General features: G+C 43.0%; 1 protein-coding gene and 1 long non-coding RNA gene across 2 annotated transcripts in view; one reads left to right on the top strand and one right to left on the bottom strand.

The window, feature by feature from the left end:
• The window catches only part of papss2b (3'-phosphoadenosine 5'-phosphosulfate synthase 2b), a 60482-nt gene that overhangs the window by 30075 nt on the left and 5589 nt on the right, over positions 1–24818 (top strand). Inside the window, exons 7-11 of the mRNA XM_069900651.1 lie at positions 1048–1159; positions 6791–6996; positions 10252–10387; positions 13173–13441; positions 23096–23325. Of these exons, the coding sequence (XP_069756752.1) occupies positions 1048–1159; positions 6791–6996; positions 10252–10387; positions 13173–13441; positions 23096–23325 (953 nt within the window). The remainder of the gene's footprint in view (positions 1–1047; positions 1160–6790; positions 6997–10251; positions 10388–13172; positions 13442–23095; positions 23326–24818) is intronic.
• On the bottom strand, positions 4138–19288 carry LOC138744455 (uncharacterized). Its single transcript, XR_011345541.1, has 3 exons — positions 18856–19288; positions 9305–9386; positions 4138–5064 (listed from the first exon to the last, which is right to left on the bottom strand). It is a non-coding gene; the product is annotated as an uncharacterized lncRNA (long non-coding RNA).

Raw genomic sequence — 24818 nt, 5'->3', positions numbered from 1 at the left:
CTTATAGGTGCTGGCAGGTCTTTTGAGAACTCATTTGCCACAGGGTAACCACCTTCTAACCTAGACCTGTAGCTCTGCATTCATATGGCTAGTCCAGTTATGATTTTGATCAGTGGTGATTCTGTAGATCATTGATAATGGGGGAACTTAGCAAAGGTATTAAATGTCTGTGGTCATTAGGTAGTTAGGCTCCCTTGTTGGAGATATCTATTGCCTGGCACTTGAATGGCTATCATGAGCTTGGCTGGATACAGTCAGGATTGTTTCATTATTTGAGGGAGCTGTGAACACTGACCAATCATCACCAAACACCCCCATAACTCGCGTGCTGTTTACACATAGTGTAATGATGAAACAGCAAAAGGTCTTTGAACAAAGAACAAACACATCTCTGGGCAAACTCCTGTAGTGGTTTCCTGGGGCTTGGCTGAAGACTCCAAATGTACAGTGTAATCCAGTTGTGGTCTAACCAAACCCTGTTGTTGCAGCAAGTCTTCTTACCATCAGAAATCTACTGCTTTTCTCTTTTACAAAGTATTTCTCAGATTCCTTATAAACATGGCAGGAGGCCAATCGATTTCATTTCTTGCTGGAATATTTGCATTTATCTCACGTTATACATTTTTAATCTCCTTCCCTAGTGGATAACATTTATTGGTTTCTTTAATGATAAGCTTTATTTTATCTAAGTCTCCCACTCCTATTTAATCATCTTAATTTAAATTAACTCCTTTTTTATCATCACTCTTGAATTCAATCTTAAACTGGAAATAATTGAGATTTAATAAATGCAGTATACCTGCTTTGATGAATAGTTGTCAGTCGGGTGGGTTGCATTGACCTGGATAATTTAGAATTTCTTGAGGGTTGATCGAACTGCACTGTTGCAAACTGGGGGAAGGAATTATTTTGCCCTCAAAATCATGTTTCGTCAATAACGTTCTATCAATAACGTTTCTTCTGCTGATATATAGTGAGCACAATATTTGTTTTTATTCAGCAAGGTGAAAGTCCACTGGATTTACTTAAATATGTGTTTCCCTCCAGCTCGATCTGCAGTGGGTGCAGGTATTATCTGAAGGCTGGGCAACTCCACTCTCAGGTTTCATGAGGGAAAGGGAGTTCCTGCAGGTTTTGCATTTTGGAATGCTCTTAGATGGTAAGAATCGATTACTGCAAATTCTTCAAATGTTAATGGTGATGATGGCAGTCCTTCAGATTGTGATTGCTTTACATAGAACAATACAGGCCCTTCAGTCCACAATATCATGCCAAAAACCTGTATAAACCTACTCCATGATCAATTCCTTCCTTTCAGATTTTAGCTCTCATTTTTCTTCATCCATGTGCTGACCGTTTAAATATCCTTACAGAGCTTCAACCTCTACCTCTCACAGTGCATTCTAGATACCCACCACTCTCAGTGTAAAAAAAAAAAAAAAAAAACCAAACTCTGATATCTTCCCTAAACTTTCCTGCTTGAACAGTTGTCCTCGGGTATTGACCATTGCCGACATGTTCACCCCTCATCCTCCAAAGAGAAACTATTACCATGGATTTTATCCATTCTCTATAGTGCTTGCATTACTTTACCATTTGTGGATAAATGAATTACAATCTTTGCTGCCAGGCCCAAGATTGCCGCCCTTCCACTTCATCCTCTTCCAAGGCTGCCATTTCTCCTGTCGCTATTTTTCATACTCTTGTGAAATAATTATTAAAAGTGAAACAAGATGTGTCATTGATTAGGATGTTTTTTTTTCTTTGTGCTCTAAATTAGGTGCTGTAATAGAACATAGAATAATGCAGCACTCCATACAGGCCCCTTGGCCCTCGATGTTGTACCGACTTATATAATCCTGCCAAAAAAAAAACAAACAAAACCCTCCCTAGCTCATAACTCTATTTTCCTTTCAGCTGTGTGCCTGTCTTAAGAGTCTTGGTTCCACAATTCCCTGTGTGAAAAAGATACCCTTTAACTTTCCTCCCTTCATTTTGCACAGATGTCCTCTGGTGTGTGCTGCTTCTGCCCTGAGATAAAGGCATTGGCTGTCTACCTTATTTAAGCCTGTCAGAATCTTGCCGTCATCAATTAAGTCCTTCGCTCCAAAGAGAAAAACCTGAGCACTGCTAAACTTGCCTCATAAGACTTAATATCCAATCCAGGAAAATGACTGCAGGAAGTTTCTCCCAACACTATCACTTTTGAAACAGTCTAGCAAATGTGGCATGAGGTCCCATGAAGAGATGATGATCAGTTAATTTGATTTAGAGATGTTTGTTGAAGAATATGCATTGTTGAGCATTCACTTTATTAATGCTCATGATTTTTTTGAACCTCCATGCACAAGAAAACTCCACACAGTTAGCAACCATGGATTGAATCCTGGTCGTTGGAGTTTTCAGACAGCATTTCAATGAGTTTCAGCACAGTTCAGTTCCCTTGTCTACATGTCCCTAAGGCTTGTTCCTCTTTTAATGTTCTTTTCAAAATTGAGCTTTTGAAACCCAGTTGTAGGACTATTTCAATCAATGCCTTTAGTTTTCTTGCCACATCTGTGCAGCATGTGGTTGACAGGGCCTTGGTAATTTATAATTAAAGATGTGGTATTTATACTCCACACTTTTATTCTGCTTCATTTACCCTTAACAGTATTCCTTATTTATTCCAGAGACTGGCACATTTTGTGGTCAATTTATCCCCCTTTTGAGTATTTCATTTTTTTAAAAAATTAACATCTTTAATAGTCTTTAAATTACAGTAAAACCTCTGGTATCCTGCACATTTGAGAATTGGTAAATGCCGGATAAGTGAAATTTCTGATTGCTTGAGACTGCGTGCTGCACGATTGGCAAACTAACAGTGAGGCACGCCAATTTTAAGCATCCGTATTTTTAACCTACTTTATTTGTTTTCCATGATTTTCTTTTTGTCGGTTGCTTGAATTCTAGATACTGTATTTTGAATGCTTGGAATATTCAGATCATGAGACGTAGCTTAGCCAACTGTCAGTCATTTTCATTTTTATTGGGTCAGACTTGTTCACGACCTCCCCCTCCCAGTATACTGTTGCGCTTGCTCAGATTGCTCTTTTTAAAAATAAGAACCAATAGTTCACTTGGTATCTTGACCAGCTCTTATGGAATCCTAGACAACCCCATTGTCCCAATGTCAACCATATTGGTATTCTGGGCTAGTCCCATTAACCTGCTCTTAATCCTTATCCTTCTTAGCCCCTTCTATCCATACATCTGTCCAAAGGTCTTCTGAACAATGTAAGTGTACTCGCTTCCTCTGACAGCTGATCCAGATGCAGGCTACCCTGAATAAGTCGCCCCTCAAGTCCTTTTTGTATCTCCCTTCTCACTTTAAACGTGTGCTGTCTCAATCTAGAAATGACTGCCCTGGGGAAAAAGACTATGAGCATTCATTTTATCCATGGCCCCTCATGATTTTGTAAGCCTCTATAAAGTTGCCCATCAGCCTACATTCTAGGGAATAAAAACCCAGTTGCCCTTTAATTCAATCTTTCCTGTCCTGGTAGCATCCTGGTGAATCTCCTTTGCAACTCTTCCAGCTTATTGTTGTCCTTCCTATAGCTGGGCAATCAAACCTGTGTACAGTGCTCCCAGTGTAGTTTCATTAATGCCTTGTTTCGCTGTGTCGTGAGGTCCCAACTTTTGTACTCTATACCCTGCTCAATGAAGGCAAGCATGCTAAATTCTTTCTCAACGCAACTTGGTTTGACAACACTTTCTACAGCCCTGCCATTTACTGTGTAAGTTCTAATCTGGCTTGACTTACCAATGTACAATACCTTACATTCCTAACCAGTTTGACCACCTGCTTGGTGTCTTGCAATTTGCTAATTTGGTTGGCACTTTAAATGCAGTAAAGCACATTGAGACTGGGACAAAATTTGCCTGAGAAACTCAGCATGAGTGGAAGAGAAAGATGGCCGATATATCAAGGTGAAACTCAAAATTACATAAAGATGCCCTATGAAAGATATGTCATAAATTCAGCTTCCTTGTACCTTCATATACCCCTTTATGTGGACAGCTTAGTTCAACCAGAATCAAACTTCAGTGTTTTTTTGCTTTTCAAGGAACATTTTTATAAATTAAGAAGAAACATTTTTATTTTCTCTTTTATTAAAATAACCAGAAAGTTTGGGTTTTGATTAGTTCATCTGGAATATCACCGTCAGTGACAATTGTTGGGAACGCAGTGAGCGTCTTTTGTGTTCATTTGCAGTTCACTGCCAACAGGGGGCATGAAGGCTGACCATATTATGTTGGAATGGCAACACAAATAAGCTATTTTGGGAGAAGGGTTTCCCTTTGTTGAAGGATAAAAATGAACATAATTGTGTTTTTTAGTGATAATCTAATAACTTTCCCAGAGACAATCCACATATTATCAGATAATTAAGATTGCCATTATGTGGAATTTGCAGTCATTTCATTTTTTAATTGTTCCTTTTGAATCATAAAATGGGTTTTCTGTCTTGCAATTTGTGTTTAACGTAGTAACTAATTCAAACACCAAACCAGGAAGGAGAAGTTGGAGAGAGTGACCCAAAACTTGGTTGAAATGATTATTTTCGTTCCTGCGCAAAAGGATTTGAGGGCACACCATACAAGTTCTTTCCAATGGCTGTGTGGTAAAGGGGCAGGAAATGTACACAGAAGGTCAAAGCCTCAGCAACCGTTTTTGGTGACTGCTGGAAGGAAAGTAAAGTTGCTGGTACTGTTTGGATATATTAGCATTGAGAAGTAAATGAAATCTGAACGTTTCAACAGCCTTTTCAATATCATTTCAGGAAGCTCTTTCACAGTGTCTTGAATATTTCCAGGCAACTTCAGAATGTTGGTCAAATGACAGTGAAAGTTTAAATGTTTATAGGGGATGGGGGGGGGGGGGGAATAAATTGTCCTATTAGGACATTGAATCTAGACAAAACTTGAAGTTATGCAGGGCAATATCTGGCCTTGAAGAAATCTGAAACGAAGACTACTTCACAGGCGATTTTATTCTTGGTCAAACGCCATGTTCCTTCACTGCGGGGGGAAAAAAAAAAAATAGATGATTGGATGAGGAAGGAAGACACAGAAAAAAATCAGTTAAATTGCACAAAATTGTACTTTTAATATGGCCCTTGTGCAAGTAGAATAAATTTCTGGAATGAATTATCCGAAGGATATATGGAAATAAACAGAACAAAATTAACTTATAAATGGGAATTGGAATGATAAATATTTAAAATAAAGTAACACGGATGGATTTAATTGGAACTTGATTTCAATAAGGACCTCTCTGCCTCTCAATGCCTGCAAGTTGGAGTTGATGTATTTGGTGAGAAAGTGCTCCTGCCAACTTTGACGAGTAGATTCTTGGACCTAATGGCTTAATACCTAAATAGCTCACATCAATATTATAATGTGAGATGCATGAACAGAAAGAAAGCTTTAACCCTGCAATGAAATGACTATAAAGGAAATCAAATGGGTAGCTATCTTTGTCAGTGAATGAAGAGTGATTGATAGGGTAGATGGTTCATTGGGTTTAAATTCATGGATCTGGCTGGAGAGTTAAATTATGAGGACAAAATTAGATCTCTTCCTAGAGTAAGCACATGAGGTTTTATTTTTCTGGCTATCCATCCCATAGGATGACTATGGTTCCTTTCAGTCAGTTTGTGGGGTTTGATATAAGGATACCCCACTAATCAGAAAGGAATAGCGTGTGCATGAATGGATTTAGGTGATTAGGGGTTTGCACATCCAGATCCACCCTCTCAACATCCCCTCTTGGATCCAGAAGTAGGATGAGGTCCAAAATGGCTGGGGGAAGTTCTGTTGCAGTGAATGGCCAATCCAAGCTTCGATGCAAGGGATGCCCTTTCCGTGCTTCACGGCCCGTGTTTGCTAGATGGCCGTTGACCTTACGAGAGGGTTTGTTTTTCTGCCCCCCCCCCCCGCCCCTTTAACAGGTTTTTCACCCAGCAGGGCATCTAGCCACCCTCTGCACCAGGCAAGCCTGGTGGGGATCTGGTTTAGTCGCTGACCTCCCGACCATACGACAGGTAGTCCTGAGTTACATGGCACCAGTAGCGCTCAGATGAGTATAATAAATGCTCATGTTAGAAGGATTTTGATAGAGATGATGGAGACAAATGATTTCCTGGAGGCATGTCTCCAAATTGACCCATATTTGACAGTTGTTAAAGTTGTTTCTTCACCCTGTATGTAAAATAAATTTCTCAATGGAATGTTGATGCTGTGAAATCATTTCAGCTTTCGGGACTGAGACTGATAGACTTACCTTGAGGAAGGTTATCAAACTAAAGTAGCAAAGGATAATGTGGTTCTAATCTGATAGAATGGCTGCACAAATTTAAAGGACTGAATTTCCAAACCATTCTGTTGAATCATAGAACACTACAACACAGAAACATGCCATTTGGCCCATCTAGCCAAACTATTATTCTGCCTTGAAAATTGCCCTCCAGTCCACTCCCATCCATATGTTTCTTAAATGTTAAAATTGAGTCTGCATTCTACATTTCAACTGGAAGCTCATTCCACGCTCTCACCACTCTCTGTATGATGTTCCCATTAACCTTTCACCCATGTCCTGTAGATCTTGTCTCACCTAACCTCAGTGGAAAAATCCTTCTTGAATGTTCCTGTTTGAATAATGTATTCTGCTGATGGGTGCTGTTTTGAAATGTTGTTTATAGCAAAGGGTTTTATCCTGTTGAGTAACCGGGTTTGTTGTCTACAGGTGGAAGCATCAACTTGACCGTTCCGATTGTCCTCCCTGTGAGCATGGAAGACAAGGATCGCTTGGCCAACAGTTCAGCCTTTACTCTTGTGTACTCTGGCCATAGAGTTGCCATACTTCAAAACCCAGAATTCTATCCACATAGGAAAGAGGAACGTTGTGCTCGGCAGTGGGGGACCAACTGCGAGAAGCATCCTTACATTAAAGTATGTAACATTGATAGATTTCTGCTTCACTGAACAAATACTCCTACCTGGTCTCCAAATTACACAATCTCTGCCAGATTAAAACCATTGAACATTATAGCACAGAAACAGTCCCTTCAGCCCTTCTAGTCTCTGCCAAACCATTACTCTGCTAGTCCCACTGACTTGCACCAAGTCCACACCCTTTGCCTGCCCAATATTTTCTTAAAGGTTAAAATTTGGTCCACATTCACTACTTCATCTGGGTGCTCATTCCACATGGCCAGCACTCTCTATGTGAAGAAGTTCTACCTCATGTTGCCCTTAAACATTTCCCATTACACTGTTAATCTCCTCTGGTTGGTATCTCACCTACCCTCAGTGGAAAAAGCCTGCTTATATTTAGTCTATCTATACCCCTCATATTCTTCCATGTTCCAGGGTATAAAGTCCTATCCTGTCTAACCTTTTCCTGTATCTCAGTTCTTCAAGTCCCAGCAACATCCTAGTAAATCTTCTCTGCACTTTTTCAATCTTACTGATATCTTTCTTTTAGTTTGGTGACTAAAACTGCATTCAATTCTCCAAATTTGGGCTCACCAATGTCTTATACAACTTTATCACAACATCCCAATTCCTTGATTTATGAAGGCCAATATGCCAAAAGCTCTCTTTACAACTCTATCTACCTGTGATGCTACTTTCAGGGAATTATGTATCTGTATTCCGAGATCTCTCTGATCTACTGCACTTCTCAGTGCCCTACCATTTACCACCCATGCCTTTCCTTGGTTTGTCCTTCCAAAAGGCAGCATCTCACTCTTGTCTGCATTAAATTCCATCTGCCATTTTATAACTTGTTTTTTTTTTTCAGCTGATTCAGATCCCTCTGCAAGCTTTGAAATCCTTCTTTGTTGTCCACAACACCTCCAATCTTTGTGTCATCTGCAAACTTGATGATCCAATTTACCACATTATCATCTAGATCATTGATATAGATGTCAAACAACAATGGACCCAGCACTGATCCCTGAGGAACACCATTAGTTCCAGGATGCCAGACATCCACTACCATTCTCTGGCTTCTCCTATAAAGTCAAAGTTGAATCCAGTTTACAACCTCACCATGAATACTGAGCAGCTGAACCTTCCTGTCAACCTCCCCTGTGGGACCTCATCAAAGGCCTTTCTAAGATCCATTTAGGCAATATCCACAGCCTTTCCTTCATCAACGTTTCTGGTAACCACCTTGAAAAACTCTATATGATTGGTTAAACACGACCTACCGTGCACCAACCCATGTTGACTATCCCTAATCAGTCCTTTACTTGCATATCCAGACTTTTAGAACATCTTCCAATAATTTGCCCACTACTGGTCAGGCTCACCAGCCTATCATTACCTGTGTTATGTGGCAAGGTATAAACAAGGCCTATCTTCGAAAGACCAAAAGGAATGGGGGCTTATCTCTCCCAAATTTTAGATGTTATTATTGGGCAGTTAATATTATAAAACTGGATATTTCAGATGATCAACCCCCTTGGGTAGAATTTTGGAGCTTTTTTAAACAACATTGGAGCTACCCTCCAATCCTCATGCACCTCACCTATGGCAAAGAACATTTTAAATATATCTGTCAGGGCCCCTGAAATTTCTACACAAGCCTCCCTCAAGGTTTGAGGGAATAACTTGTTAGGCCCTGAGATTTAACCACCGTTACATAGGAACATAGGAAGTAGGAACAGGAGTAGGCCAAAAATGGCCCATCGAGCCTGCTCCGCCATTCAATACGATCATGGCTGATCTAATTTATGACCTAACTCCACCTACCTGCCTTCTCCCCATATCCCCTAATTCCTCTTTATTTGCTTTAAGACAAGCACCTCCTCCTCTTTAATCGATATAGGTTTCATGACCTCACTGCTTGTTTGCCGCACTTCCAGAGACTCTGTATCAGTTTCCTGAGTAAATATTGGCATAAAAGACCATTTAATATCTCTCCTGACTCCATGCATAGCCGAGCACTCTAAGGCTTAAGCAGCTGGTGATCCAGAACTTCGCATGAACATTGGATTTACACATCCCTCTAAATTCTCATTAACCCCTAATTACACAATGTATCTAATTAACACTGGCCTCTAGATTCCCACTGTGAAAGGTTCCAGCTCCCTCTCTGCTTCTCCATATTTGACACTTAGTTTCAGATACACATTAACCTCTGGACTGACATTGATCCCATCTTCATAATAACCATTCCATGCTCTGAAGTTGAATTTGCACTGTGAAAAACATCACCCTGACACTACAGGTAATTACACTGACAATTTACCTTTTAGAATGTTGGGACACTGCTATCACACTGACATGTCTCTTCTTGCTTTCACTTGCGATGGTCTGGACAATTCAAATGCCTGCAATGAAGACAAAACCAGGAATCAGAGCCATAACGAAAAGGCAATAGAGATGTGGAAATCAAGGCAGTTCAAAAACTTTAAATACAGAGACATTCCAGAAATTGATTTGAACTAACATTTGTGTTCAGCTTTGCTCATTTACACAAATGTAAAGTTTTTTTTAATTTAATTTTTTTTTCATTTTTAAATGTAGACAATGACCTATGCCCCCTGGCATGTTTTTTGAATGGTGGGAGGAACCCCATGCAGACATGGGGAGAACATACAAACTCCTCACAGACACCACCAGATTTGAACCCCGGTCACTGGCACTGCACTAACCGCTATGCTAACTGTGTAGTTCTTTATAACTCAATGCAAATTATTACTCAGCATTTTCTAAGCAATCTCCCTTAAATTGTTGGATTTCACTTTGGGAATTCTAATCCTCCAGGAAAGTCCCAGGACTAAAGATCAGCCTCTGGACATTGCTACTTTGATAAAGCTGAATGATGGGGGTGGAGGGGGGAAAGAGGAGCGGGGTGGTTCATAAATTCACCCCGTGAAGCCTCCATGGAATGTATACAACCAGATTTTGTAACCCTATCCCATCCACACTGCTCCAAATCAGGGATGAGCCTCAGGATCTTAATTTTGGAGAGACTCCTTGAGTCTCCACTCAGAGACGTGCCTGAAATGGAGGCTGCAACAGGTTGAGCGGTTGTGTTGCTGTCAGTTGTATTAACTTTATGAATGTCCAAGGGTACGCCTAGACACGGAGTGTGGTTGAAGACATAAAGACAGAGATGATCATTTCCAGCAGGTAGCAGTGGGATACTGACAACATAGCCCATAAACATCGCTTTCAAAATAACTATTTCAGATGGTGATGGAGAGTGGAGACTGGCTTGTGGGAGGAGACCTCCAGGTACTGGAAAGGATTCGGTGGAATGATGGCTTGGATCATTATCGCCTTACACCCCTGGAGCTCAAGCAGAAGTTTAAGGATATGAATGCTGGTACAAACATTTCCATCTTTCTCCTCATTTTGTTCAATTTCAGTGTCAGAGATGCTGACAAATCCATTTCCATTTGTCATAAACTATCCTGACCGCTTCAGTAATCTCCACTCCACTCTGTTAGGGCACGTGGTGTTGTTCATCAAGCACTTCCTTGTTTATTCTCCCCAATAAAATCATGGATTCTAATGGTGCATCACCACAGATCTTCTCCAGCTCTCAGGCCCCGGAATTTGCCTGCTGAACCCATGCTGGGCTAGAGAACAGTGACCCAACGGTTTGGGACATTGTCAGTTTAAGCAGCAGGCTTGCCGGTCATGAGCTGTTTAGAGGCAGGGAGGAGGGATGAGACAACAGGGCAGCACTGGTATCAACTGCAGGTAGCTGCGTTGGTAAAGGACCTATGCACCTTGTCAAAGCCCCCAGTGCGAAATGCACCTTGAACCATGCTGGAAGGAACAGTAAGAGTCAATCAACAAACCAGAGGCAGGTGAAAATCAAAACCATTAGGACAGGTGACCAAAAAGTTCTCAAAGAGAGAAGAAGAGCCAGTCAACTCCAAATGTTGACTGGAAAGTTTGCTACCTAACCCTTATTCCTTTCGTCCACTTGTACCTCAACACCATGAGCTGGTGCTGAGAGCCTGTCAACTCAACTGTCTCGCAAGTGAACCCCAGATAAGCTAAAAACGTAAAGTAGGTTTCAGTCTTCCAAGGCTGCTAGGGTAACAAATGGTCAACAACTTGGTGCCAATTGTCTGACAGAAACTTAAGTCGTCCGTTCCGTGTGAATGAAGAACATCTGCATGAGAGAATCACTGTGAGGGCAACAAAAGAGAATTTGGGCATCTTCTTTGGAAAGTGAAGAAATAATTGCAAAAATTCCATCATTTGGTTACCCAAAGGTAGTTCCCTTAAAGTTACTGCACCTTAAGCCTCCAAACACAGCGCATAGATAATAGCCAGCGTCTCAGAAGCCAGTTGGGTCGTTGAACTGTAAAGGAGGGATATGCATACTGTGACTAGTTAAACAAGAAATTCTTCATTATGTTGAGGTTGAGTGCAAAACCCAGCAGGTCATGCAGCATTCATACCTTTGTTAGGATTGAGAAAAAAAATGGAGGAAGGACACTTGAATGAAACGATGGGGAGAGGAGGAGGTGGGAGGAAGGGGCAGACGGAGGAGCTCAGGTAAGAGGGAAAAGGTGGAATCAAATGGGAGGGTAATAATACTGGTGGACAATACAGGTCCATGGACGAACAGTTTCTATCCCAGAGCCATCCGAGAATTAAACTCTGCCAATTAGTGTATTTTTTAATTGTTTTAATGCCACAGGGTTTTTTTTTACCTTTTTATTGTATTGCTCTTGTATGTTGTATTTGTGAGTACCACAGGTTACATTTTTAAAAATTTTGTTGTGTTTTCTTTCGCAACGTCAATAAAGTACTTACTTATGTGGATTCACTTATTACCTCTTCAAGGTTCAAGGTTCCTTTTATTGTCATGTAATAATACAAAAAAAATGTAATATACATGATGCACTTTAACTTTTGCCTGCCATAAAGGTAAACGAAAAGTCTTCTCTAGCATTGCCCAGGGAAACAAAAGGGAGTCCCTTCAGAGACACTGAGTGTCCATGGATTTACCTTCAATGCTCCCACAGCCTCAGGAGCCTCACAGACTCCCGTTCAATCCATTCGTATCCCGAGCTCCAGATCCAAACCTCTGATGCAATCGGGAAGCTCGAGGCTCTTTGAGAGCCCTTCTTGCCCTCAGCACCCTCTCAAATTCTGCTTCGGATACCTGCCTCCCATGAGCCAGACTCCAGCAGCCCGCTGCCTGGTTTGAGTCCCTCCACAGCAAGTCGTCAGCAGCCCTCAGCCTGGTGTGAGGCCTTCAACTGCAAGAAGAAGCCAACAGCCTCTGCACTCTGTGAGCCCTTTAGCTGCTGAGCCCCTCTCTGGTCTGCTGCCCGTGGTCACCTTCCCTGCAGGGCCATCTTCCATGCTTCCCCTTTTCAATGCGGTGGGGGATGATGGGTGTTCCCCATTTTTGGTGCTCTGTACTGTTATGCTGGAGACTGCAGCCTCTTGTGGTTTGAGGCCCACCATAGGCACTGCTATCTTGGGCACAGACTTCGGTGGTTGCAGGATGTTAAAATAATACGATCAACTTCCCCCTCAAAATGTTTAAAACCTGCACGGAGCGGTCAGCATCCTAATCAGTGTAGTGATAGGATTATGTGCACTGGCTGGCCCACCCTCCGTGTGTCCTCCTTCCTTGGCTCCTCCCTTAGTCCTGCCCATGTGACCCCGGGCCATAAAGGTTGAGTCCCCTCTCCTTCCCGCTCATATTCTAGCCTGGACCCAGGCCAGCAGTCTCTAGTACAATAAAGCTTATTGTTCCCCTCAGTCTTTTGTCTGTCATTACTGGAGCTACAGATAGCACCCAACAATCAGGCAGTTGGACCCTGCGGAACAGCACGGTGTCTCCTCCTCTATCCACATCTGCAACAGTGCTGCCCTGGCAGCAGCTCCAGTAATGTCACCATTTGTTTTGTTTTACCTGTTAGCCTGTGCTCCTTTTCCTTCCTCCCTCCTCCCCTAACTCCATCTTTTTAAACAGGTGTTTTGCTGGGTTCCTAACAAAGGGCCCAAGACCCCAAGCCATTTAGTTCCTACAAATGCTGCAAGGACTGTGTGGAGTCGATCAGGAGAAAATTAGATTGGGTGGAAATGGTTTCTTCAGCAATGCAAAAGTGTCCCTTTCTTCCCCCTTGTCGCAGATGCCATCTTTGCGTTCCAGCTTCGCAACCCTGTTCACAATGGCCATGCCCTGCTGATGCAGGACACCAAGCGTCGTCTCCTGGAGAAAGGCTACAAGCACCCCGTCCTGCTGCTGCACCCACTCGGGGGCTGGACCAAGGACGACGATGTCCCACTGGAGTGGCGCATGAAGCAACACGCGGCAGTGTTGGAGGAGGGGGTGCTGGACCCAAAGACAACCGTTGTAGCCATCTTCCCATCACCCATGATGTACGCCGGGCCAACAGAGGTCAGTGAGCTGTTAAAGAAAGGATGAAGCAGTTTGCTACTGAGCACACTGAGATCTTTGGTGATGCTGAGCCAGCAGATTTTGCAAATAATTGAATATTATTCTTATTCCTACCACTACCACAACAATGACTTTAACTGACATGATCTGCATGTTACACAGTATTATAATATCCCAGTGAGCCCAAGAAGTTCAAACTTAACAGAGCATGGTCAGTTTGAAAATGGTTTGGGAACCACAGTCCCAGTGACTCACAAGGTAATATGGGGACCAGGTCATGGTGAAGTGGGGGGTAACTTAGGAACTAGGGTAAGGTGAGGGAGGGGAACATGGGAAGCAGGACAGTGCTGGGGAGGAACATGGGATGAGGATGCGGTGAAGGGAGGGGAACATGGGAACTAGGGCACAGTGAGTGGAGGGGAACAAGGGAACCAGGACATGGTGAGATGGGGGAACATGGGAACCAGGACAGTGAGGGGGAGGAACATGGGAATGAGGACACAGTGAGGTGAGGGAACATGGGAACTAGGTCGGTGAGAAGAGAATATGGGAACAAGGATATAGTGAGATGGGGGAATATGGGAACCAGGACGGTAAGGGGGTGGAACATGGGAACTAGGGCACAGTGAGGGAAGGGGAACATGGGAACCAGGACGGTGAGGAGAAGAGAATATGAGAAGCAGGATATAGTGAGATGGGGGAATATGGGAACCAGGACAGTGAGTCGAGAAGAACATGGGAACCTAGGGAGAATGTGTGAACTCCACACGGACAGTGCCAGAGGTCGGGATTAAACCTGGGAGACGTGAGGCAGTTGCTCTACTAGCTCTGCCACTGTACGGTGCTCATGTGGAAGAGTGAATCCGTAGTGCAATTTGGCGAGAGTGTTTTGGGAGATTTACAAAGGTAATTATACATCATATGACATGGTTTAGGTGGCTATTAGATTGATTCAGAGATAACGAAGTGAATACCAATCAGGAAATCAAAGGAATGAAGTCCCTATTTCTCTGACTATCTAAATCAGTGCACAGATAAGAATGCCTTAAAGGTCATAGAGCATGATCTCAATACGAACACCGCAATGTCTGTGAAAGATATTGACATTCTTCAAGAATGTGCTGGAGGGAGTGATATTTGGTTCACAAGAGTGTGTAAGAAATGAGAAATAGGATCAACATCTGGCTGCTGAAGCCTGTCCCTCCAGTCATCAATGTCTTGGCTTATCCTGCACCTCAGTGCTACTTTTCAACTCTATCGCCTTATCATCTCCTAATCATAGGTGGCCCAGTTAATGAGGCAGTTAGCGTAATGCACAAACGGCCCGGGTTCAAATCTGGCGCTGTCTATAAGGATGTTCTCGTGTCTGCCTGTGTTTCCTATGGATGCTTAGTTTCCTCCCACTATTCAAAACATACCGAGGGTTGTAGGTTCATTGGGGTATTTGGCAGAACGGGTCCGTGGGCTGGAAGGGCCTGTCAACCTGCACTATGTCTAAATTGAATTTTTTTTAAAATATCATCCATGGAAATCAATGAGCAGTCAGTGTTTCAAACTACAGCCCTGCATTGGGAGCCCCTTCTGTTCCTTTCTATGACCTGCTGAGTTCCTCCAGCATTTTTGTGTATTTCTCTCATTCTCCAGCATCTGCAGACTTCTGTTTACCTCCACCCCCTTCTCCCATGATCTCCTTAATATCCAGAATTTTATTTCTATTTTCACTTAACTCATTATTTAGCTTCCACGCCTGTATGGGGTAAAGATTTCCAAAGATTCACCACCCTCTGAGAGAAGGAATTTCTCTCCAGTCCTAAGCAGTGTACCCTTTATTCCCAGACTGTGTCCCCTGATCTTGGATGATATCAGAGGAAATATCTTTCCCGAATCCCGACTCTCAAACCCTTTAAGATATTTGAGACTCCCTGGGGTCAGGTGCTGGGGTCGAGTGTAATTGTTCCTCCAATTTGCAGTAGTCTCATTTGGCAATGAATGAGACCATGGATAGACTTGATTGTGTCAGAATGATGTGGGGAATTAAAATAGTTGGCCACTGGGATGTTCTTGCTATTGCAGCGGACAGAGCGAGACTGCAGATGCTGGAATCTAAAGGGAAACACAAGTTGGTGGAGAAAGGGGAGGGGATTGTCCTGTACTCCAAATTGCACGACATTTCAACTTCCCTTCCCATTCCCACACCAACCTGCCTGTCCTGGGCCTTTTCCACCACCAGAGTCAGTTCCACGTAAAGTAGAGGAACAATACTTCATATTGTGCCAAGGCAGTCAACAGCCCAATGATATGAAGGTAAAATGTTCCAATTTATGGTAATAAGTCCCCTCTCCTTCTGTACCCCTTCTGCTCTTCCCCATTATTCCCTCTTCCCATCCACCCCCACGTGGTTCCCTACCTATTCTCACTCACACCCTCTTCCTTTTGGTTCTATCCCCCTCCACCCACATCTCCCCACTAAATTCTTCCACTCACTTCATCTGGGCTTTCTTCATTCTACCTTTCTTGTTTTCTCACAGTCAGCCTTTGTCCTCCTATCACCCACTCCACCCTGTACGACTCATCTTCCTCCATCTTGCACCTTTGTTTTACTTGCCACTCCCGCCCTTTTTTGAACATTGCCAATCTTCTGCTTCTCGCCGCCATGTTTCACCTCTACGTTTACCATCCCACTCCTCCCATCCTGTCCTGTTTACACTGGCTTCTCCAACATTTCTCCAGTCTTGATAGAGTGGCTCGGTTCAAAACATAAACCCTGTTCTCCCACCTGCTTAACCTGCTGAGTTCCTCCAACAAGAATGAATTTAACCTTTAAGAAATTTACAAGTTTTCATGAGGTCTTCTTTTCTCCTAATAAACCTTAAAGAATATCATCCCAATGTACTCACTTTATCATTATTTAGGGGAGCACTGAGTAGAAACCTTTACAGCACCAGCGATTGGGACTGGGGTTTGAATCCCACGCTGTCTGTAAGGCGTTTGCACATTCTCTCCATGTCTGCGTGTGTTTTCCCTGGGGGGGATCTGGTATCTTCCCACCGTTCGGAACATACCAGGGGTGTAGATTAATTGGTGTAAATTGGGTGGCACAGACTCATGGACCGAAATGGCCTGTTACCATGCTGTATGCCTAATTTAAATTCCTTCTTCTTTCTTTGGCTTGGCTTCGCGGACGAAGATTTATGGAGGGGGTAAAAAGTCCACGTCAGCTGCAGGCTCGTTTGTGGCTGACAAGTCCGATGCGGGACAGGCAGACACGATTGCAGCGGTTGCAGGGGAAAATTGGTTGGTTGGGGTTGGGTGTTGGGTTTTTCCTCCTTTGCCTTTTGTCAGTGAGGTGGGCTCTGCGGTCTTCTTCAAAGGAGGTTGCTGCCCGCCAAACTGTGAGGCGCCAAGATGCATGGTTTGAGGAGTTATCAGCCCACTGGCGGTGGTCAATGTGGCAGGCACCAAGAGATTTCTTTAGGCAGTCCTTGTACCTTTTCTTTGGTGCACCTCTGTCACGGTGGCCAGTGGAGAGCTCGCCATATAACACGATCTTGGGAAGGCGATGGTCCTCCATTCTGGAGACGTGACCCATCCAGCGCAGCTGGATCTTCAGCAGCGTGGACTCGATGCTGTCGACCTCTGCCATCTCGAGTACTTCGACGTTAGGGATGTAAGCGCTCCAATGGATGTTGAGGATGGAGCGGAGACAACGCTGGTGGAAGCGTTCTAGGAGCCGTAGGTGGTGCCGGTAGAGGACCCATGATTCGGAGCCGAACAGGAGTGTGGGTATGACAACGGCTCTGTATACGCTTATCTTTGTGAGGTTTTTCAGTTGGTTGTTTTTCCAGACTCTTTTGTGTAGTCTTCCAAAGGCGCTATTTGCCTTGGCGAGTCTGTTGTCTATCTCATTGTCGATCCTTGCATCTGATGAAATGGTGCAGCTGAGATAGGTAAACTGGTTGACCGTTTTGAGTTTTGTGTGCCCGATGGAGATGTGGGGGGGCTGGTAATCATGGTGGGGACCTCAGTTTTCTTCAGGCTGACTTCCAGGCCAAACATTTTGGCAGTTTCCGCAAAGCAGGACGTCAAGCGCTGAAGAGCTGGCTCTGAATGGGCAACTAAAGCGGCATCGCTTTATTTATTTAAAATAAATCAAGACTTCAACCTAACATACCTTTGCCCTCTTGATTCCTTCCTGCATCTATATATAGTAAAACCTCTGGTATCCAGCACCAATAGGATTTGGTGAATTTTCTGCTTGCTTGTGATTGCACATTGTATGATTGGTGGAACTAACGGTGAGGTGGGCCAATTTTAAACTTCCTTATTTTTTTACCTATTTATTTTCCACAATTTTTTTTTTTTTTTGCTGCTTGCTTGAATTCCAGAAAACACGAGTTTTATTGTATTGGTCTTCCATGATATATGTACAAGCACATCTACATCCCTTTGACATCAACACTACCAATCTCTCACTTGTTAACACTCTGCTTCTCCGCTGTGTATGCCAACATGGATGACCTCATAGGATATTTTATTTGGAATACATTTGTCCATACATTCAGCATACTCCCTTGAAGCACTTTTAGATTCTCTTCCATATCCAGAATCCCTCCTATTTTAGTGTTGACATCAAACTTGGAAATAATATAATGCCCCTTCAGCTATTGATACTGTTATACACTGACAACCCTTTTAATTATATATGGGATTAAAGGGTTTTTGTTAGCACTGATACAGAAACAGCAATGGAAAATTCACCAGACAATGGCAAATTCAAAATAATCATTTTTTATTAAACTATTAATAACGTAACATTTTAAAATTAACTCTAAACTTACTTAACCCCACTATGTACAGGTGTGTGTGTGTGTGTGTGTGTGTGTGTGTGTGTGTGTGTGTGTGTGTGTGTGTGTCTGTCTGTCTGTCTGTCTCTGTGTGTGTGTGTGTCTGTCTCTGTGTGTGTGTGTGTCTGTCTCTGTGTGTGTGTGTGTCTGTCTCTGTGTGTGTGTGTGTCTGTCTGTCTGTGTGTCTGTCTGTCTGTCTGTCTCTGTGTGTGTGTCTGTCTGTCTGTCTCTGTGTGTGTGTCTGTCTGTCTGTCTGACTGTGTGTGTGTGTGTGTGTCTGTCTCTGTGTGTGTGTGTGTCTGTCTGTCTCTGTGTGTGTGTCTGTCTGTCTGTCTCTGTGTGTGTGTCTGTGTGTGTGTGTGTGTGTGTGTGTGTGTGTGTGTGTGTGTGTGTGTGTGTGTGTGTGTGTGTGTGTGTGTGTGTGTGTGAATAGTTCAAAGACCCACTCTGAAAAGTCGATCTTTAAAAGTTCAGCATCATTTTAGTCTTGCTTGAATGTCTTAAATTCTTGGTTCAGAAATAATTACGAAGCACTTTTTAACATTATATCTTCAGGCCTCTTTTACTCACAATTATGTTTTTCCACACGAAGAATCTGAACTCTTCTCAAAGATAACGAATGTGGCTATTTTCTTCCACAATGAATTCACATATCCAGACAAGGGTTAAAACAGAGTGGCCAAACACAAAAATAGACCCAGTAGATTTTCCAAAGTGACGGCAAAGTGGTCTTCATTAATTCAATAGCCGCTGATTCTTCCAGGAGTAGCACACAACCAACAGCACCAATTCTGGTTACTGTAACTCAACCCTGTCTTTCACAAAGTTCAACCCCTGTAGGTCACAAGGTTTTAACTTCTGTGAACTCCAAGCTGAACTGTTCCAAAGCTGAAAACAACAATGTCTGAATTTGGTAAAAAGATTTCTCCAAATTATGTGACCATTGCATCAACACTGAGGTGAGTCCCAATTCTTGGAAACCACATGACCATTATTTTATTTCTACCAAAATTCTTACCCTTTTTCAAAACCATTCCATATCCATAGCAACCTCTGTTCAAGAGGTTTAAGTGGCTTTGATTTAAAAACAGATGGCTTCCTCTGCAGTTCTTGAATAATTCAGACCCACTTGAAATCCATTAGCTCTCTCTGTCCAAGAATGAACACTCTTCTCAGAAAACAATGGTTCTTGATAAATGTGCTGTGACCTGTGTGTGACCCTGTTCCAACTCATACCTATCTTACTGAGAATACAGATACAATATTTTAACTATAATTTATTTACTAAGACATTTTTATAGTTTAACATTAAACTATATAGTTTAACATTAAATTAAAGATGAACATAAATCCGTTACAATACAGATTGTGAATAGTTGAGTTTACTTTATAAGTCAACTCCTTCATTGATTAATGAAACACATTAACACCGTTTGAAACCAATGTGTAAGTGTTGTTGCCCTTGAGTCCAAAGTCAGAATCTCAATGTTCTGTAAAGATTTGAATAAAGAGAAAATATTCACTGTTCAATTATTATGTCCTGGGCTGCAAGTTTAACAAAACAGGTTTGGTAACTTGCTGTGATAGAAGGTTGCGTGGAAGTTCATTCTGCTTTGGGTATTGTTTTGGGACTTCAAGTGCAGTAATTTTATATTAAATTTCAGTTCTATATGCGAGATAATTTTCTGAAAATCAGGGTCTTGGAACCAGAATGCAGGTATTACTGCTAATAGCTAGGTGATCTGGAGCGAACCTGTGGTTCGAACCATAGATCCTGACTACTGGATCTCTACTGGATTTCCTGAAATCATGTAAAATACGACAGAGATGCATGTTCCGTCTTTACAGTCAGTTGATCTTTTCCAAATATGGAATGGTGTAAATTAAGTAAAGAGTTGGATAAAAAAAACTGCCAATTATCATTAATGAACAGTAAATGGATAATTAAACACAGACATGAATAGAATTTAAAAAAAATTACAGGACTTGTGGAATTAATTGGTCCTTTCTCAGAAAGTCGCAAATTACAATTGCTCTTGCTGCTTTGAACTAGAAAAGAGCTGGTCACTACCTGCTAACTCAAATAGACTTCCTGCTTCATTGTGTGTGAGGAATTATCCAACGTAAATTAGACTGGTTGAGAAATAGCCTTTAGGAAAAAAAAATTATTGGATTTCTGAAAATTTGAGTTTCCAGGGATCGTTTTAATGCTTGATGAAAAGTTGGTGGTTGGAGTGAAGGCCAAGCTCTGTGTTACTTTTGTCGCACCTTTAAAGAGCAGCGCATCTGTGGCTTAGACTTGTGACAAGCCCTGTATCAAAGATATGACACTTTAGATAGGAATATAAGGACCAGGAGCAGGAGTCAGTCATCTGGACCTTCGAGCCTGCTCCGTCATTCAATAAGATCACGGCTGATTTGGCCATGGAGTCAGCTCCATTTACCTGCCTGTTCCCAATAACGCTTAATTCCCCTACTGTGCAAAAGTTTAGCTCTCTGTGTCTTAAATATATTTAATGAGGCAGCCCCTCCTGCTTCCTTGGGGAGAGAATTCCACACATTCACTGCTCTGTGAGAGAAACGGTTCCTCATCCCTGACTCAAATTCCTTCTTTCTGTCTTGAATCTACTCCTTTCATAATTCTCTGTGTTTCTAAACGATCCCTCCTCATCATTCTAAACTCAAATGAGTAGCAGCCCAGGCGACTCAATCTCTCCTCCTATGCCAACTCCCCCCCCCCCCCACCACTTCATTTCCAGAAACAACCTGGTGAACGTGATTTCAGCTCTTATGTGAAGCCAACCTCCACTATTAGCACATAGGTGAATGGGATTTTTGGGAAAAGGGGAACGATGAGTCAGGTTTTGGCATTTATCCAAGGGGCGGGGACATTGCTAGGATTTGTCAGTAGTGATGAGATAATAGGAGCATCATCAATCAGGAAATTAATGATGCCCAGAGCACAGTAATCATGAGTGACTACTCTGTGTATGGACCGGCCAAAGTAAATCAGCAAACATACTGTGGAGGAAGAATTCTTCATTGTGTACAGGATGGTATTTAAGATCAGTATGCTGAGACCACAATAGGAAAACAGAGGCTATATTGGACTGAATGCTCATACAAACGTATAATCATACAGTCCTTTCAGACCATTTTGTCCATGTCTGTACTAATCCCATCTGCCTGATGGGCATGTATCCACCATGTCTTTCCTATCAACGTACCTGTCCAAATGCCTTCATATCTGCAATGCAAAAGGGTTCAATAATAATCTCATACAAACAATGAAAAGTTGGAGGAGTTTAACAGGTCAAGCAACATCTATGGAGAGAAATAGACGTGTAGGGAGAGGACCCTTTTTTGAGACTTGGGTGGGAAGGGAAGATAGCTTTCTAAAAAGTAGAGTGAGAGTTAGTAGGGGCCAAGCGGTACAGGGCAGATGAAGTTGAGAGAGATGAGACAGGCAGGGGAGGAGGGGTGGAGTCCACAATAGTGGGGATGGGAATAAAAAGCAAGTACTGGAATGGGCTAGGAGAATAGGAATGGATGAAGGACAAATGGAAATATTAGAACCAGATCCAGATGAGGATTATCTGAAACTGGAAAATTGAATGTTCATACCATCAAGCTGGGTGCTATCCAACCAGATATGCATCTCTTCAAGTTTGTATTTGATTTCACCCTGGATGAGGCTGAGGAAAGACAGGACTGTGTGGGAATGGTCAGAGGCTGGTGTGTGGGGAGAGAGCACAGGTGTGTGACAGTTACCAATCTGTGTTCGGCCTCACTGATGTGAAGGAGGACACATCAGAAGTACTAGATGCAAGAGATGAGGTTGGAGGATCTGTTTATGTCCCTGGATGGAGGTGAAAGGGGAGGTGTAGCAACAAGTCTTACCGTTGAAATGGGAAGTGTCGTGGATGGACGTGGAGGGTTGGGTAGGGAGGAGAAAGCAAAGCAGGAAGTCATAGAAACAATGGTCCCTCTGAATACCAGAAAGGGGTAGGTAGGGGAAAAAGTGGCTCCAGAGAGTTCACATGGTAGATAGTGGAAGAGCGGGTCTGCTGACATTTTTCCATTCCTTGATAAAGTGCTCAAGCCTGAAACGTTGATTATGTATCTTTATCTTTGCTATATAAAGTACTTGTTTGACATGCTGAGTTTCTCCAGCAGTGTATTTTTACTTCAACTCCATTGTAAGCAGACTTTCACGTTTTACTTATGAGAAAAGTGCAACCAGAGCATTAGCAATTAAAATCACAAAGACAGCAGAAAATGAAAATCAGAAATAAAGTAGAAAATGCTGGGAAAACTCAGCAGGTTTGTCAGCCTCTGTCATTTGTTGCACAGTTTACATAATGTGTTGTCTGACTGTACAAAAGAAAACTGAAAAAGAAAGCATTACAGGCAAAAATGTCCCAACTGAAGGAAAGAATGGGTTTCAAAAGTTGGAGATCTCATTGCCGAACTCTGCACGCTACAAGGTGCCCAAAACAGATTCTGGCAGAAGTAAAATCTATGAGTTACGACGCTCCAAATAACTATTTGCCATTGGCAGAGTTGTAACTAAACCACTTTTAGGCTTCAGGTCTTCTCCCCCATTGAGGTCCTGTGGTACAGCAGATTGATGGCATCTACACAGAACCCATCAAACTTTAGTCCTTTGGTCTGCATTGTGAGCAGACATTCTTCGAGCTATTAATGTTGGTCTTTGTACTAGTTTGCCTCATTGCTGCTGTGATTAAGAATGGCTGTGGTCTGGAATTCTGCTCTTGGTAAATGTGCTAAGAGTGTTGTTTGCTTGCAGGTTCAATGGCACTGCAGGTCGCGGATGATCGCTGGAGCCAACTTCTATATTGTAGGCCGTGATCCTGCTGGCATGCCTCACCCCATAACAAAGAAGGATCTGTACGAACCAACGCATGGAGGCAAAGTTCTCAGCATGGCACCGGGTCTAACATCTGTGGAGATCATACCCTTCAGAGTTGCTGCCTACAATAAGGACAAGAAATGCATGTCCTTCTATGACCCAGAAAGGTGAGTGGCTGCAAGAAAATGAGACTTTGAAATGTCGCCTTCATCCTCCATCAATGGTCTCATGCTTCACTCTTCCACCACCTGACTCCCTTCATTTTTCTTTTGCCTCTCTCTCCCTTTGTCTGGCGCCTGTCAATCAACTGCTTCTGTTCTCCAACTCGACTCTCCACACACTCTATCAGTACGCCAGTGTAGATGATGAAAAGTTTAGATAATTAAAAGGCTGACGAAAGGGAACACAAGTCCTTGGAGGATGAGGATTGGGTAAAGTGGAAATGGCCGAGACTTTGAATGATTACTTTGTGTTGGTCTTCACAGTGGAGGGCATAGAGAATGCAATGGAAGGTGAGGAAATCCATGCAACCACTGTCTCTAAAGAGGTTGTGCTGAGAAAAATAGTAGGTTTAAAGGCAGTTAAGTCCTCAGGTGCTGATGGCATGCATCCAAAGTTACTGACAGGAATGGCAGAAGTTATAGTAGAGGTGGTAAACAAAGAGTTTGCAGATGGTGGAGAACTGGAGCAGTACACAAAAGTGCTAGAAAAACTCAGCTGGTCACACAGCATCCATGGCAAGCAACAGGGTCTGGATAATTTGGGCCTGAGCAGACACCTGTATAAACATCACACTGCCACAGTGACATGTTTGTCCATGGCCTCATTGTGTTTAGAAATTATCAGGTTCAGTGAGTTCACAGAGAGACGAGTCTAGGCAGATGTGTTACCATAAAAGATAACTTTATTGAGCACACGGGAGGCAAACAGGGAAGACATCAAATAATACTTAATTACTCTACTTTCCTTCCTTTGGCTTGGCTTCACGGACGAAGATTTATGGAGGGGTATGTCCACGTCTGCTGCAGGCTCATTGGTGACTGACAAGTCCGATGCGGGACAGGCAGGCACGGTTGCAGTGGTTGCAAGGGAAAATTGGTTGGTTGGGGTTGGGTGTTGGGTTTTTCCTCCTTTGTCTTTTGTCAGTGAGGTGGGCTCTGCGGTCTTCTTAAAAGGAGGTTGCTGCCCGCCGAACTGTGAGGCGCCAAGATGCACGGTTGGAGGCGAGATCAGCCCACTGGCACCAAGAGATTTCTTTAAGCAGTCCTTGTACCTCTTCTTTGGTGCACTTCTGTCTCTGTGGCCAGTGGAGAGCTCACCATAGAACACGATCTTGGGAAGGTGATGGTCCTCCATTCTGGAGACGTGACCCACCCAGCGCAGTCAGGTCTTCAGCAGCATGGATTCGATGCTTGCGGACTCTGCCAGTTTGAGTACTTCGATGTTGGTGATCAAGTCACTCCAATGAATGTTGAGGATGGAGCGGAGACAGCGCTGATGGAAGCGTTCTAGGAGCCGTAGGTGATGCCGGTAGAGGACCCATGATTCAGAGCCGAACAGGAGCTTGGGAATCACAACGGCTCTATACACGCTGATCTTTGTGTGTTTCTTCAGGTGGTCTTTTTCCAGACTCTTTTGTGTAGACTTCTAAAGGCGCTAT

Source organism: Narcine bancroftii, chromosome 10 (genome assembly GCF_036971445.1).
Source record: "Narcine bancroftii isolate sNarBan1 chromosome 10, sNarBan1.hap1, whole genome shotgun sequence".
NCBI lineage: Eukaryota > Metazoa > Chordata > Chondrichthyes > Torpediniformes > Narcinidae > Narcine > Narcine bancroftii.
This window is presented reverse-complemented; position numbering and strand designations above follow the sequence as displayed.